The 16955-nt window shown below is 35.0% G+C and overlaps 1 protein-coding gene across 3 annotated transcripts in view; it reads left to right on the forward strand.

The window, feature by feature from the left end:
* The window catches only part of LRP6 (LDL receptor related protein 6), a 178606-nt gene that overhangs the window by 99732 nt on the left and 61919 nt on the right, over window positions 1-16955 (forward strand). For all 3 annotated transcript variants that reach the window (XM_064591557.1, XM_064591556.1, XM_054507171.2), the window contains 3 exons: window positions 997-1128; window positions 3925-4321; window positions 5446-5617. In XM_064591557.1, the coding sequence (XP_064447627.1) occupies window positions 997-1128; window positions 3925-4321; window positions 5446-5617 (701 nt within the window). The remainder of the gene's footprint in view (window positions 1-996; window positions 1129-3924; window positions 4322-5445; window positions 5618-16955) is intronic.

Raw genomic sequence — 16955 nt, forward strand, 5'->3', positions numbered from 1 at the left:
CTGATGATCATGAGTCCATAAAAATGTTTTTAAATGTATATGTTGCCCTTTTGTAAAAGTATTGTATGAATTTTTTATTCTCATGTTTAGCCCTTAGGAGAGAATTCCCCTGTTTGTTTTTTGCTTTTGTTTAATGGCACTGTTGATCCTTTATATTTTATTAGTTTCAAAATTCGCAGTTATCATTGCTTTGTCTTTCATATTTTGTTGGTCTCCATCTTATGTTGATTTTTTAATGAATATTATTTAAATCCATCCCTTTCCAGTGTTTTGACAAAAGTGCTAATTAATCTCTGCTTCTCAGTTTTCCTCTTAATCTATTATGCGTATCTTTTCCATGTTAATCTTTCCAAAGTGGATTTTTCAACATTCTAATTACTTTTCTTGGCTTTCAGTGCCCTCCACCACAATTTGTTCCCATTCTCTGTGCTCACTCAGCTTTAGCTCTTACTAGTCAACAGAAACCTTAATATATCTAGTTAGATTATTTGCCTTATTATCTCTCCCAATGTACAGCCTCCAAGCTTTTATTCATACAGTTTTACCACATTTGAAAAGTCCTCCTATCAATTTTTCCTATCCTTCAGAGGTCCTTTCATGTCCTATGTCCTCCATGAAAGTTTTCTTCTTTAATCCTTAGTGATTTACTTTCCATTTGACTCTATACTTATTGATGGTCTATCATGTGCAAGATAGCACTTAGTTTCATTGTTTTCTAGTTAATTTTGGCATACTGACTAGATTGTAAGCTCTTTTAGGGCAGGGGCCTCTGCTTTATTTCTTGTGTATTCCTCTTTGGGTACAAAATGCTAAGTCAGTTCTCACTGATTAATTCTCTTCCTTGCAAATGGCTTGGTAGTCAAGCACCTGGATGACATTTGGTAATAATTTGGTTTATCGCAGTTCTCATGTTATGGTTGTTAACCTTTGTGTACCTAGAGTGAGGGAGGGCATCCATAATCATTGGTATTAATCAGTGTGATTTATATTTGACAGCTACAAATCCATGTGGAATTGATAATGGTGGTTGTTCCCACTTGTGTTTGATGTCTCCAGTCAAGCCTTTTTATCAGTGTGCTTGTCCAACTGGGGTCAAACTCCTGGAGAATGGAAAAACCTGCAAAGATGGTAAGAAGATGGTCTCCAAGAAGGAAAAATTTCAGATAGCAACTGGAATTCTTTATGATTTATTTTGTTTCTCTATAATAAGCTCTGTAGGTTACAGTGTTGGGGAGACTAGTTGCTTTATCTTTGTCTTCACAATCAGTTCTATAACAGGGGTGTTTTGTGTTTTAGGGCATCTCTTTAATACTGTTTTATAAGTTATTTTAGCATTTTAACTAAATCTTTAACATGCTGTTTTTGAAAAAAATTAGGTGCTATTTCTTTTTTATGTAATGTCAGTCATTGATATCACAATTGATTCTTGTGAAAATATACTTTTCTTAAAGAATTTATTTTAAACAGTAGGTAGCATTTGTAAATAAAGGACCTCTGTGCAAGGAAATAGTGTTTACTAAACTTTCAACTATAACGACTTATCATCGGGTTGGTATATTCCTAAAAAATTATTGAATGATATTTTTAATTGCTTTTTAACAACAGAGAAGTGCTTTCAGAAGAAGAAAAAAAATTCCATATTCTGTTTTTAAAGCAACCTCATTCTGTGCTTACCCACTGCCTCTTCTCCTTACTCTCTTAATTCCCTATAGAATAGGGCATATTGGACAAATACGTTGATTTAGGACATTTCAAGGGACTTCTGGTTTGGGAGAACACCAGTTCTTCTCTTTTTCTTCTTAATGAGAATATTATTCTTCATTCTTACCCCTACCGATCACTATCTGGTTTTCTAGCCACCAGCAAGACCTGGTAAGAAAATTGTTACATTTAGCAGTGGCTTCTTTATCTAACTCTGAAAAGCAGAAGCCTTTATTTCAGAGTGGGTTAGTGAGTTCCGGGCAAGGGGGTCAGGGAGTCAGAGAGATGGAATTGACTGGTGTACAGGTTATTTGTCATGAGTTGGCATTGATAAATTATCCTCATAGTCAAAGGTGAAGCTGGCTGACTCTTCTTGTCAGATGGTTTCCATGGCAAACAATAATTTGGTTTCAGTTTAAAACAAAAGGTTTTTGTAATGTTGCTTTTTTGTTTAAAAATGTAGCCTGACTTTAAAACATAGGATTTAATATTTTAGCAATAGTGGTTTGTCTACTCACTCACAGCAGGGCAAATGTACATGTTTAACTAGTATTTTGAATTTTAGCTGTACATTTTACATGTAGTAGCTTGAAGTTAACTATTCTGTTTTGATCACCTTGCTCAAATTAACAGCTTCACTTTCTATGACTTCTTTGTTTGCAGAGTTTTGGGGCTGGCTCCTTTTGGTAGTTAGCAGAGGCAGCGAATGGTACAAAGTTACTCCTGCTTTGGTGCCTGCTGTGGTATTGAGGGCTATATTTTCTCTAAGATCGAGTTCATCTATACTTAGTCCTTGAGTCAAAAAGCTGTTGTTGAGAGCTTTACTCCTCTTCTCAGTTTTTTCAACTATAATTCCAGATTGATGTGAAGCTAAATGCCAGTATTTTCTTTTAGACTCACTTCTTTGGGAATCTTTTTTCACTCTTTCAGATGTCAGCTTGCTTACTATCTTTTATAGTTAGATGATTTTACTGGTTCTTTACTTGAACATTAAAAAATAAAAACAAAAAAAAAAGATTGAGCTTAATGTCCTCATTCTTAGCTGTCTTTTTATTGAATACTACTTTGAGTTAAAAACATTTCATAAATAGGGCGCCTGGGTGGCTCAGTTGGTTAAGCGACTGCCTTTGGCTCAGGTCATGATCCTGGAGTTCCGGGATCGAGTCCCGCATCGGGCTCCCTGCTTGGCAGGGAGTCTGCTTCTCCCTCTGACCCTCCTCCCTCTCATGCCCTCTGTATCTCATTCTCTCTGTCTCAAATAAATAAATAAAATCTTTAAAAAAAAAAAAACATTTCATAAATAAATCTGATTTAAAACTCAGTGAAATAAAAATTTGAAGGTGTTTCTTTTCTAATGATAGTAATAATATATTAGCTAATATTTATCAAATACTTATATGTTCAGTACATTTCTGAATTTTACATGGATCTTATTTAATCCTCACAGCAACCTCACAGTGAGATATAAATGAAGAAACTAGAGAGATGAAGTTTTGCCTAAGTTTGTATAGGAACTTGAATCCAACAGTTCTGTCAGATCTATAACTCTTACTCTTAACCATTATGTTACATTTATCTGATTCCCTCTCTTTGCAGCTGCTTTTTCCTTCACCATAGCTCTCTCTGTCATTGGTTATGTCAAGCATTGCCCTATAGTTCTCTTTGTTAAGACAGCTTAACTGAAATATAATTTACGTGTTATAAATTTTAGTCATTTCAAGTGTACAGTTCAGTGGTTTTTAACTAATTTACTGTTGTGAAACCATCACAATCCAATTTTAGAACATTCTCATCAAACACAAAAGATCTTTGTCTTGGATTCATTTACCTTTGTAAACATACTTCTCAAACAAAGGACCTATATCCTGTGTCTCCTTCTTCCTTTAATACTCAGCTACTCAACTTCTTAGTCATTACATAGTCACTCTTCATTATACCTTTAAGTAGCTGTTATTAATTTCAGGGGCTATATAACAAATGAACCAGAGAAGGAATCAAAACTTGATTTGGAGAGCTGAGCCATTATAGAGCTTGATCTCATAGTCAAGCTATTCCTGGTTCACTATGTTACTTTCCATTTCCACCCTAGATGGACCCTGAGTATCCTTTTATACTCCTTTACTTTTCAATTCCTGAAGAAGTTCTGCATTCTTTATTTAGAGTGACTAAATTTTGCCTGTGGTTTTGAATTTTTTCTTCATTTATCTCACTTTATTGTTCTAGGTGCCACTGAATTACTGCTTTTAGCACGAAGGACAGACTTGAGACGCATTTCTTTGGATACACCAGATTTCACAGACATTGTTTTACAGTTGGAAGACATCCGTCATGCCATTGCCATAGATTATGATCCTGTGGAAGGCTATATCTACTGGACTGATGATGAAGTGAGGGCCATACGCCGCTCATTCATAGATGGATCTGGCAGTCAGTTTGTGGTCACCGCTCAAATTGCGCATCCTGATGGCATTGCTGTTGACTGGGTTGCCCGAAATCTTTATTGGACAGACACAGGCACTGATCGGATAGAAGTGACAAGGCTCAATGGGACCATGAGGAAGATCTTGATTTCAGAGGACTTAGAGGAACCCCGGGCTATTGTGTTAGATCCCATGGTTGGGTAAGAAGCTCTGCTGATAGAAAATTTTGCCTGGTGTTTCTGTTTTCTACAGGTTCCTGAAAACATTGACAAAAACAATATGAAGTATGTGTTGGTTTTCAATAAACAGCTCATCAGTGGCTGTTCATTTTTAGAACATAGTGATTGGAATAAAATCTCAAGTTAAAGAATTGCTAATTTTTTTTCCTTGACTGTTTTGAATACTTTTTCTAAATTAAGTCAATGCTTGCTGACTTGGGTGTTGGCTACAGATTTTGCTGAGGTTGCATCATGACCATGAAAAATGTGGAAAGAAATTATTTTCAGAACTCTTTCTTTTCCCCTAGAAGATTTAATTTCATCCCATTTTTGGTTCTTCTAGAATGATATGGTAAAGGATATATCGAACTTTTTATATCCCAAATTGTGTGAATGACTTGAATTTTTTTTTGGGTCATAACACTCTGACCGCAGTTTGGGGAAAAACACAGCTTTCTGTATACTCACCAATGTTATTTGTTACTATGAGATTCATTCTAAGGGTGAACATAGTGACAAATTATTACACTTCAGTGTATATCACTTCAGTGTATATCACTTAAACTCCCAGGAACCACAGCAATTACTGAGCACTACAGAAAGAGTTATTTTGGGAATTCAGTTTGTCATCTGAATATTACTACTGGGATAGCCTTTTTGTGTCAGAGATGAGAAGCCAGCAAGAAAAAGTGACTGGGGTGTCTGGCTGGCTCAGTCAGAAAAGCATGCGACTTTTGATCTTGGGGTCATGAGTTCAAGCCCCATGTTGGGTGTAGAGATTACTTAAATAAAAAGTTAAGAAAAAGAGATGACTGTTAGTGGGAAGGAGCACAAAATATTTTGAAGAAACATAACTAAAAGTGGAATCATTATTGGAAGGCATTTTTTATGATCAGTTCTAGAAAACACTGATCTGAAAATTTCCTACAAGCATGTATATACTGCTATTATGTCTTAAACATAAATTTTGAGTATGTTTAAGTCCTGTTTTTTTTCCTTCCATGGTGTTAACTGATACCAGTGTAATGTGAGTGGTGGACCTTTAGAATATCTGAAGGTTACAGTTTATTATCTGTTTTTAGCTCATTTTCTGTATACTTCTACAGGTACATGTATTGGACTGACTGGGGAGAAATTCCGAAAATTGAGCGAGCAGCTCTGGATGGTTCCGACCGAGTAGTGTTGGTTAACACTTCTCTTGGTTGGCCAAATGGTTTAGCCTTGGATTATGATGAAGGCAAAATATACTGGGGAGATGCCAAAACAGACAAAATTGAGGTTTGTTCTTGCTTTTTCCTTTTAAAACCAGTTTTATAATGGTTTTTAAGTTGATGTTAATTTGATGCAGATATTCTTGCCTCTTGTCTGGGGTGCCAGAGGTATCTTGTACAGAAATTTTATTCAACTTTCAGGATGCTAGGGATTATGTATTGTCTTCCACTGAACCCCCTAAGATTTCTGAGCTATATTGGCATGAGAAATGGATATTCCTCTATTTCCAGTCCTAAAAGCTTATGTGAGTGATTTTCCTCATTATGGATAAAGCCACTGTATGAATTTCCTAGAGACAGTTTCTGTACAAATCAAATATTATACTGGCAGAGCTGGTAGTTCTGTCAGGAGAGCAAAGCCCATATGTGCATGTATAACTTTTGTTGTCACTGGTGTTGGAGGCAGGTGGTGGCATATATTCAGTATTAAGGTGGTTACATGCAAACAGTTTTTAAATTGATTTATGAGCTATGTAGGAGAAAGATTAATTCATCAAAGCTTGGGGGAAAATATTTACCATATGGTAGAATTAAGTTGTAGCAATCAGGATAGAATTATGGTGGAAACAACCAGTGGTGAATCACAATAAATCAGTGGTTTATCACAGTGCTTTGTAGATGGCATATACCTAGATGTTGAATATGAACTCTAACCTTCACAACTTTGAGTTAAGCTGTGCTAGAGGCCTTATGGATCACATACTTATGGCTCACATCCTTTCTTTCACAGTATTTCTTTGGGGATGCGTGACTTGTCATATAAGGAATGGCTTGGAATGGCTATTCAGAGCCACAGCACATATCTCCTAACAGATACATAATTTGTGCTCCAGAGCCATTATTTTAGAAAGGTAGTTCTTAGGAGTGCCAGGGACTCCGAGAGAATAATGAATTAAAGGGCCTTCTTTTCAGAATGGAAACTTGGAATAGAAAAACCCATTAGTATTCCACAAGGCTCAAATACTGAGAACTGCATTTCTTATTCATGCAGCTGGTTTGCATTAATAGAAAATTTTGCATAGACTTGTCTATACAAATTTCCTCCCTCTTAGTGTTCACTGCCTCCCTCCACCTTAAATCCAAGTTAGTATTTGAATCTTTAACAGCTTAGAGTGCAGTGCTAATGAAACCAAAGTTATGGGTTCATTTTTCTTTTAGACAGGCTATTAGCTTCCTACTTGGGTCAGCCTGAGTACAAATTGCACACCCATTTCCGAGCAGTTCACAAATGTGTATTGTTGACCAGCTTTGGACCATACATGAGGGTATAGGTATTACTACTCTTAGAAAAACAGTTTAAAGCTCATATGTCCTATGAGAATTTTGTACATAAGTGAAGAACACTTGATTTATTATTTTGTAGGGATTTTTAAAATTCTATATTTGGTATCTTTTTAAGCTTATTACTATGACCGATTAGATTGTAAATGAGACATTTGTTTCTTACTGGGAATTTTTTATGTCTTATTTTCCACACTTCAGGTCACTTTCAGTACTTTAGATAACAAATTTATTCAAAATCACAAATTGTTTAGGAGGGATTTAGGTAGACAAGTGAGAACTTTAGGAGGTTCTGAGTGACAATGAGAATAAGAATGAATCACATTATATAACAACACATAATATTGATTAAACAGGATTTATTTTCTTGGTTTGCAGTAAGTACAGTAGATCTTAAAATTAGCATTCATTCTGGCCTGTTCTGTGTTCTTGAGCTATATACATGTGTATGCAGTGGTGTCACTTCCTCATTTCCTTCTTTCTTTCTTCCTTGAGTGGTACCTGCATCCTTAAAAGCCTGCCTTTCACATCTATTTCTCCTCTTCCAGGTTTGCTCTCTGTCCTCTTTTTGACATTATTTGGGGTTAGTGGTACATCTACCTCCACCAGATTATACATACAAAGACCTCCTCTTGTTCTTTCCCTTGGAGATTCTGATGAAGTTTCTCTAATTGAGCATCAGTACTTTTTTCATTTTCTTTTCATAGACACATCTGAGAAGTAAAGAGAGCAGGTATTGTTATTTATTCTCTTCTTAATTTATGATGATGTGTAAAATTTTTGGTATACGGCTTATTAAGGAAAGAGCACAGCTCTTCATCTAAATTAATCTTGCATAATTGGGAGAAAAACTGTTAGTTTCTCTTTCTGAGACTAATGGTGATTATAGGAGCAACTGCCACAACCAGCTTTTCATCTCACTTTACTTGAGAGTAGGTTGAATATAGTGAACTTGAAAATTTTGGGAAAAATATATAATTTTTTAAATGCTTCTTTTTCTAAAGAGATTATTTGCTAGCCTTTCGTTATGTAGCAGGTGATCCTAACTACTGATGTTACCCTGGTCTAAGTGATGATGTGCTCCCTTCCGGTCCATCCTCTTAAGAAATCTTCCCAGTGGACTTGTCCAGTCACCTGAAACTAATGTAACATTGTGTATCAACTACAGTTTAAAAAAAAAAAAGAAAGAAAGCTTCCCAGCTTTTTGTCATGTCCAAGAATGAAAGTTGATTTTTCCTGGGAGTCTAAGAAAATATTAAATAATAGTTGTATAACCCTGTTTTCTTCTGGAAGACTTTGAGTTTACTTGGGATCAAACTGCCCTATGTGTGTTTATAGTACATTTGAAAAGAAAAGATTGTGATTTGGTAAATTTTTATGTAGCAATTGTAAGGCATAGGAAACTCTTTGTTTTGACTGGGTCTTATGGGAAGAGCTCAGAATGTTCATCCACTTATGCTATCTCTGCCCTCAGTGGAGATTCCTTAGATCAGGTTCTCACTCCCTTTTCTGAACATGGTGATATGGTGATATAACCAGATGCTGGGTATACTGGAGAGCTGCAGGTTTCAGATTTGGTTTTTATTGTGCAGAGTTGCAGAAAGAACAAACAGGTTTATCTAAGGTTTTATAACCAGCTTCTGCAAAGAGGGATGGGACATGGGATTGCTAATGATGCCACATTTTTAAAAAGATAGTCATAATATTGGCTGGCACATTAATATAAGGATGTGTTTAGGGGTGCCTGGGTGGCACAGTTGGTTGGGCGTCCTACTCTTGATTTTGGCTTGGGTTGTGGTCTCAGGGTCGTGGGATCGAGCCCCATGTCGGGCTCCATGCTGAGCAAGGAGTCTGCTTGGGACTCTCTCTCCCTCTCCCCCTGCGCTCACACGCTCTCTCTCTCTCTTTCTAAAATAAATAAATAAATCTTAAAAAAAAGAGAGTGTGTCTGTTAGGATATATCTGATTTCCCTACTTGTCAGATGATAGTGACCACTTATCTGTAGGTGTTATATAAAAGGTACATGCTGGTACTTGTTGATGCTTCTTACTCATTATGCTAAAATAATTTCATCACCTTTTACAAACAAGCTTCTTATTTATTTGTCTGCTCTGAACTCCCCCCCCACTCCCCACCCCTAGGCCAACCCGAGTATTACTATAGTGTTCTGGGGCTTCCTTATATAATCCTAAAGCATTAGCAGAAAGGAACATTTCTGTTTTTCTGATAGGACAATCATCAAATAAGCCTTTATTTCTATTTTATAAGACCCTACAGTAGGCAGAAGCACATTGTGTCTTAACAACATTTGTATTTTTCTTGGTCAGGTTTCACTGCCAAAAACGTCTGTTGCACTGAGGGCATGCCATACTGCTTTTCAGTAGCAAAGACTTATAAATTATCATGGCTAATTTATAAGTTTAAAGCATTTTCTTGCCATTATATAAAGTTAAGAATGTTGCATCAGCTTGGGTTATTTTTTGTTTTGTTTGATGTTGAGGATGCTTTTCTCATTATATATAACTTACCTGATTGACAAAATTAATCACTGTGTTTTGAATCACTGGTTTTATTGAAAATGACATTGTCAAATTTTTCTCACAATTTTTTTATTATATGCTTTTTATTTCATTTTTCCTTCTTTCATTTCTGAGCTTCTGACAAACACAACAACACCTACTAGTTATAGATAAAAAGAGATTTCTTACCTACTTTAAGGGCATGTAGATTTGTTTTTAGTCTCTCACTATAAATTTCCCTGCTTTAGAGAATATAATGTCCATAGGTAGTTTTTGTCCAAATTTAATTATTCCTGGCACAACTTTGGGAAACAGATTATTAGAGCCTTAAGTACAAAGAAATTTTGAATAAAGAGGGTATTATTATGTAGGATATGTGCTGAAAACTTGACAATTGGTGAATGATCTAGTTCATATTCTAAGCCTGTAATTGTAGGACTACAGTTTCCCCTCATGACAACTTCCTCTATTTTATCAATATCCTAATTTGTTTTTCTAATTTCCTAATATTTCTTTGTAATTTCTTTGTCTGGCATCTTTAGCCTGTGTATTGTGAAAGTCTGTTAAAGTACACAAGGGCCCATTTATGGTTTTTCTTAATCGTTTCTAAGATTAATTCTTCCTTAAGAAATTATAATAATATAATCATCTGCTGTTGAGATAAAGCTCTTTTGATTATATGACAAGTACCAACAAGTACTTCCTTTTGAATCTTTTACCAGTTTATAACATTCAGTGCTCCTTAAAATTGATTTTATTTTCAGTTTTAGATAAATATTCAAGATAATGAGCCTAAATACCTGAATCTTTGCCCATTTCTACTACTTCACAACACTATATGAATGTATGTGAATATATATTTTTCCTCATTTGTTCCTGGCATATTGTAACTGAAGAATGATATTGATAAACACCATCATTAGATTCCTCAGACTGAAGAATGATACTGATAAACACCATCATTAGATTCCTCAGCTCAACAGAATACCTGGATTAGGGGCCTATATTCATTGAGTTATAAGCATGGTGCTGTCCTTTTATATCATCTTGCATCTGTTTGGGGTGTATTTTCTGATAACATATTTTTGAATTCCTATTTGAAAGTTATCTTTTGATGTACAATTCAGGCAACATTATTTAACTTGTTATAATCTACAGCAGCCAAAGCAGTACATCATCTAATTATATGCCCTGTTGTCTCATTATCCACTCTACTTTGTCTGGCTCTAAAAAATTATTGGACATATATAATGAGAGAAACTTGCTTGATGATGAGTATAATCATGCTTTCCTGAAATGCCACAACAAACCCTTAGAGCCTCACCAAACAAGATGCTTTGCCTCACTTAGGAGTTGGTATAGTTTTATCTATGTAAATTAGAAAAATCTCAGGCATGTTATTTTAGTGACTAAGTTTGAACTTGCTCTTGGATCATTTAAAAATGTTCTGTTGTTACCCTTCTCATGTTTTAGTATAAAACCATATAATATATGTGGAGATATTTTTAGCTTCAAACTTCCTTTTTAGGTTCCTTTGGTTTTTGTACTCCTGAAGTAAGAGTGCTGATTTTAATGTCCTGCTTTCTTAAGAAGAGAAGTTAGCTTCTTTACAGTTGGTAACGGTATTTAGTTGTTATGAGTGGTAATCTCTAGATCTTTATTGAAACATTTTGTAATAGTAGACCCTGACCTTAATTCTTGTTTGATTTTTCCATTTAACTGAATGACCTTAGATAATTCACATAATCATCTGGTCTTTGTATTTTGACCAGTAAGATCATTTAAACCAGATGATGTTTAGGTTTCTTCCCGTTATAACATTTTCTGGTGTTTTTTTGTACTAACTGCGTTATTTTAGATTAAGAACAGATAATACATTTGCCTTGGGAGAGTTGCTTAAAGGAAATTTATATTCAGATGACATGAATATTTTCTTTTTTCTTTAAATTTTTCCTTATCTACGGTGCATTGAATCCCTATTAACTAAAGAAAACTTGCCTGTTGGGGGTTCAAAATCTTTCGTAACTCAGTTTTACTGAAAGCAACTTCTCCTTGTAATATTTGTTTATATTTTGTATTGACCTGTATACAAGCTATTCCATTATTAACATGCTTGGGAGGTTTAAATAAATGTTTAAAGCTGTTGTTTGAAATTAGCCAAGCATTTAAATGTTTTTACTAAAGGAGTTCATGTAAAACATTATTTTTCAGGAGGTTATTACTCTATAGGTGGGAAACTATTATACTTTTACAGGGGTCATAGAGATTTTATTTTTACTGTTTTTAGAGTTTGGAAAGGGTAGGCAGTCAAATAATTGCAAGGACCACAATTTTGGGACTTCTTGGGAGGGACTTCGCAAAACACTGAGCAGTTAAAAGTGACAAGTATTTTTAACTTCCTACTTAAATTTAAAATTATTTAAAATTATCACCAGCTATATGAAGATTCTGTGTAATAGTTATTCCTAAAGTTACCCATAATGAAGAAAGGCTTCTCCATTTTTTTTGCACTTTAAATGTAGTTTACAATTTAAAAATTTAGACCTTCTAAGAATATTACAATGCAGGTTATATAATTTTTCTGTTGAACGCATAGATTTCCCATTCATTCATTCATTGTACTATAATTTTTTTTGTTAGATTTGATCTGAAATAACTAAATCTTGGAGAAGGATTAGAATTCCTTTGGTTGTAGTGAGATTTTCAGTAGACTGGTATTTGTTTAGTATTTCATTTATAATTATGAGCTTCTGAAATTTTCCAGGCTTCTAGAGTTTCTGAGTAGGAATGAAATTAGAGGCTTTATGTAATTAATATCACCCCTATTCAGAGTTTTTTGTTTTTGTTCATTTATTTTTGATTTTGGGTTGACTAATGCCTGGGTTTTTATATTTGGTTGAGATTTGTAATATTGCTTTTATGTTTTAGCTACAGTGTTATTCTTAAAATATGAAAAAACCCCTCCTATGCCATAATAGATTTCATTAGTCTCAAGATAGTAAGTAAACAATGTTTCATGGGTTTTCTTTCTTTTTTTTTTTTTTAAGATTTTATTTATTTATTTGAGACAGAGAGAATGAGAGACAGAGAGCATGAGAGGGAGGAGGGTCAGAGGGAGAAGCAGACTCCCTGCCGAGGAGGGAGCCCGATGCGGGACTCGATCCCGGGACTCCAGGATCATGACCTGAGCCGAAGGCAGTCGCTTAACCAACTGAGCCACCCAGGCGCCCTGTTTCATGGGTTTTCAAAACTGTTTTTGCATAAAAAAAAAAGCTGGTTTTAGTTCTCATAAAATTAGTTATGGTTTCTAGGTATAATGCTCATATTCTAGGTATAATGTTTCACAGAAACATTAGTTCCTTTTGCCCTAGGTTTCTCTTCCTAAAATTCAGCATTCTTTGACGCTTTTTGCTTAGTTTGTTTCTTTTATTTGCCTAAGGTCATAGAACTTTCTCTTTAGGAAAAAAAAAGAATGAATTCCAATTTCCTGATTCCTAATACAGTACTTTCTGTGTTTGCTATGTTGCCTCTTTTTTTAGACCATTTTGAGATAATTTCAGACTTACAAAAAATTTGCAATAATAGATCTCTCAGCCAATTTCATTTTACATACTTACAGAACAATTATCAACACCAGGAAATTAACATTGATACGATTTCCATTATGCCTATTATATTTATTAATTGGAATTTTCCTGTAAGGAAGAGCTGTTCCCTCTCCTCTATTCAGTTTTTCATATGTATATTAATATGGAACCATGGGTATTTATTCTATAAAATTGTAGAATATTATAAAGTTATATTCCATTATTGTATTGTTGCAAAAATTGTCCCAAAATTGGCATTAGTAGCCCCTTCAACTTGATTCCTGTGACCTTTTCACTGATTAAAAAAAACACATAACATAAAATCTATCATAACCATTTTTAAGCAGAGAGTAGTGTTAATTATATGCATGTTGTGCAATAAAATCTCTAGAACTTTTTCATCTTGCAAAACTGAAATTCTGTCAGACAACTTCCTTTTTCTCCCTGCCCCGGCGACCACCATTTTACTTTGTTTCTAAAATTTTGACTTCTTTAGATACCTAAAGTGGAATCATACAGTATTATCTTTTTGTTGCTGGGTTATTTCACTTAGCGTAACATCCTCATAGTTCCTCCATTTTGTAGCATATAACAAGATTCTCTTCTTAAAGGCTAAATAATATTTTATTTTATGTATGCACCACATTTTCTTTATCCATTCATCCATCAGAGGATATTTAGGTTGGTTCTACCTTTGGCTATTATGAATAATGCTGCAGTGAACATGGATGTGCAAATAAATATCTCTTTGAGATACCGTTTTCAGTTCTTTTAGATATATACCCAGAAGTGGGATTGCTGGATCATGTGGTGATTCTATATTTCAAGGAACCTCCATTATTTTAAAGCATTTTCTGGAACAACAATATATTCAGCTTTATCTTACATTTATCTTGCCTCAGCCCTGGAATTAGCTATTACTCTAAGGAGCCATAGTTCTGTTTAATGAAGAATAGTATTTTTTTTTTTTTAAGATTTTATTTATCCCTTAAAGAGAGAGAGCACAAGCAGGGGGAGAGGCAGAGGGAGAGGGAGAAGCAGACTCCCCGCTGAGCAGGGAGCCCGATGAGGGGCTCGATCCCAGGACCTGGAAATCATGACCTGAACCAAAGGCAGACACTCAACCATCTGAGCCACTCAGGCACTCCTGAAGAATAATATTTAAAAATCAATATCTGGGGGGTGCCTGGCTGGATCAGGGTCGTGAGATCGAGCCCCACATTGGGTGGAGAGATTACTTTTAAAAAAAAGTCTTTAAAAAATAAAAATAAATAAATAAAACCAATATCTGAACATAAGGCATACTCACTGGTACTAGAGTACTTTGCCTTTCAATAATAAGGTGTTGATTATTATTTCTACTCAGACTCCAAATAGACTTTATTTTAGTTGTGCTTGAAGAGAATGAAAGGAAAGAACAGTTTTCCCTTGTTAACATGTTTCCTGCATTAGAGTTTTTTGAAGGCCCTGGGACAGTGGCACTCTCAGAAGTGTCTCATGAAGCAGTTGAATATAATTGACCAAGGTGGAGTTGTATTCATCATGATGCCTTGAACTGAAAATCTGTTAATTTTCTAGTTTTCCTGAGTAATTTTGGTTTTAGAAAGCTTTGGTCACAGTAGCAATTCTTAGCTCTGTCTGTAAAAGAGCATAGTAACTGCAGCTGTTTAATGCTCTAAGCATGACTCCTTGAAAAAATAAAACTACTCAATGAAACTTTGATATTTCTCTTTTCACATTAAAAATCACTTGTATTTACTTGAACCTAGGTTAAAAGGCTGTAAATGCAGGACTGTGATTGCCCTTATGCTCTTTTACACAGGTGCATGGCATCTCTTTACTTTCCCTGCCAGTTCCAAAGCATTTCTCTTTACTTGTCACCCCAGTGAGATCCTGCATGATTGAGCTGTTCTTTCCATGGATGTATATTCCATTTTTAAAAATACCATTTTTGTGAAATTATATTTTATACCCTATTATCAGTCAGCCTCCAATGAGCCCCATTGTCTCTTTATATATAAATGTTAATTCACTGTTTTGGATATTGGCTGGAACATTAGAGAGGAATGGTTCATTGTGAGCATAATTAGAATGTCATAGTATTCCCACTCTAGCTCATTTTATGATAGGTGCCTGGTTGTCCTGTTGTCATCTCTTTCTTGAACGTGTCTAGTCAAGTGAAGTTGCATAGCAACAACTTCGGTAGTAGCCTGGCTGCATTCCAAAATTTCATGGGTAATCCTGTCTTGACATTTAATAAGCTGATGAAACTGCTCAAAAAACCAAATGTGATATCTATAGAACGTTTGCTATTACCTCCTTTCTGTGGAGATATTCTGGTTAACCCACATCTGTTTCCTGTTGTAGCCTATATTCTCAGTGTGGTTTGTAATATTTGGGAATGCCTCAGAATAGTTAAATCCCTACCACAATGTGGTTGAAGCAGTTGAAACCACTGGAGACTCTGGTTCAGATTTGGAGGTAGATTTTAGAAGTGACAGAAGCCCAATTTCAGTTTAACTAATTAAACCACTCTGAGGTAATACAGCGAAGCACACCCTCAAAAGCTGCCAGAAGATTTAATTAGTGTTGGCTCAACTTTTAAAGCATAAGGGTAATCTTTTGGAATCGCTTAAAATGGTTCATTTGTTCTGGGTTCAGAATGTACAAGCAAGCTTTAACCAGGATTTGTGTTGTTATTTTAAACATAAGGGGCCTAAAACCATATTTACAAACCTAGTAACCTGTCCAAAACTGTTACTTGTTGGGTATGAGAAATGTAATAGTGCTTTTCTTTGAGACAAAGCAGTGTGTTCTTTTTCACTGTGTTTCTTCTGCCCAGTAGAGATTGTGTGGCTGGTAAAAGAGAAATATTTAGGGGAAAAGCCATTTTCTAATAGAAGTGTCACTGCTACAAAAGTAATGGGAGGAAATAAGAGTTCAGAAAGTAATCATTGGACTCTGTATAAAGGGAAATATATGGTTCTTTAGATGTAAAGTCTCACAATCAGATTTTTTAAGTTGTTGATCCCTTAATCTCTTCAGAGGATTCTTATAATTGCTTTCCACATCATAACAACAAAAATGATAACAGCATTTGTTAATGACAGCTATTATTATTATTATTATTCAGGTGCCCTTGGACTTGCACCTTATCTTCCCCCCCCCTTTTTTTAATTATGAAAAGTTTCAGACATACAGTAAAGCAGAGTAAAGATTCTCAGGAACCATCAGCTTTAACCATTATTAGTACATGGTCAATCTAGAATATTCTCTTAGTGGGAGAGCCAAGGAGATGGCAGGTATGGATTATCTATTAATATAACTGGTTGTAATGTTGGGATAACCTAAAAGAAATGAAAGAATCATGCCTTTGTCCTTGTTCTTATAAGTCTCAGCTAGTGTTGAAATTTAAACTTTCAAATGTGATAAAAGCTGAAAAAAAAGCATTATTAATATTTTCCCATCGGAAATCATTTTTTTAAAATAATTTTAACCTGTATTAGAATTAAGTATAGTATAGCTGAAGAGGGAGGAAAGACCAAATGGAAGACACTTAATTGTTTTTGTGGCTTTACTGAGCCTGAAGGGTATAGGGTAGCCTTGTCACAGCAGGTGTGAGAGGGGACAGAGATGTAATCTAAAGGAGTACGTTAATTTTGTTGTAGGCTGTATAGTCATCACCATGAAATTCTAATCCTACACAGTCCATTATGGTAGCCAGTGGCCACACATAGCTGTGGAGCTCAGAAAGTGGCTACTCTAACTAGAGATGCTTGAAGTGTAAAATACATACTAAGAAGGCCTAGTAGGAAAACAAACATAAAAGTCTCATTAATGAATTTTTAAGTATTGATTACATGAATAAAAATATTTTGGATATATTGGATTAGATAAAATACAGTATATACGGTATTAAAATTAATTTTACGTGTTCCTTTTTCCTTTTTAAAATCT

This window comes from Mirounga angustirostris, unplaced genomic scaffold (assembly GCF_029215605.1).
Source record: "Mirounga angustirostris isolate CCGP_5_RB_7025 unplaced genomic scaffold, mMirAng1.0.hap1 SCAF_5, whole genome shotgun sequence".
Classification (NCBI taxonomy): domain Eukaryota; kingdom Metazoa; phylum Chordata; class Mammalia; order Carnivora; family Phocidae; genus Mirounga; species Mirounga angustirostris.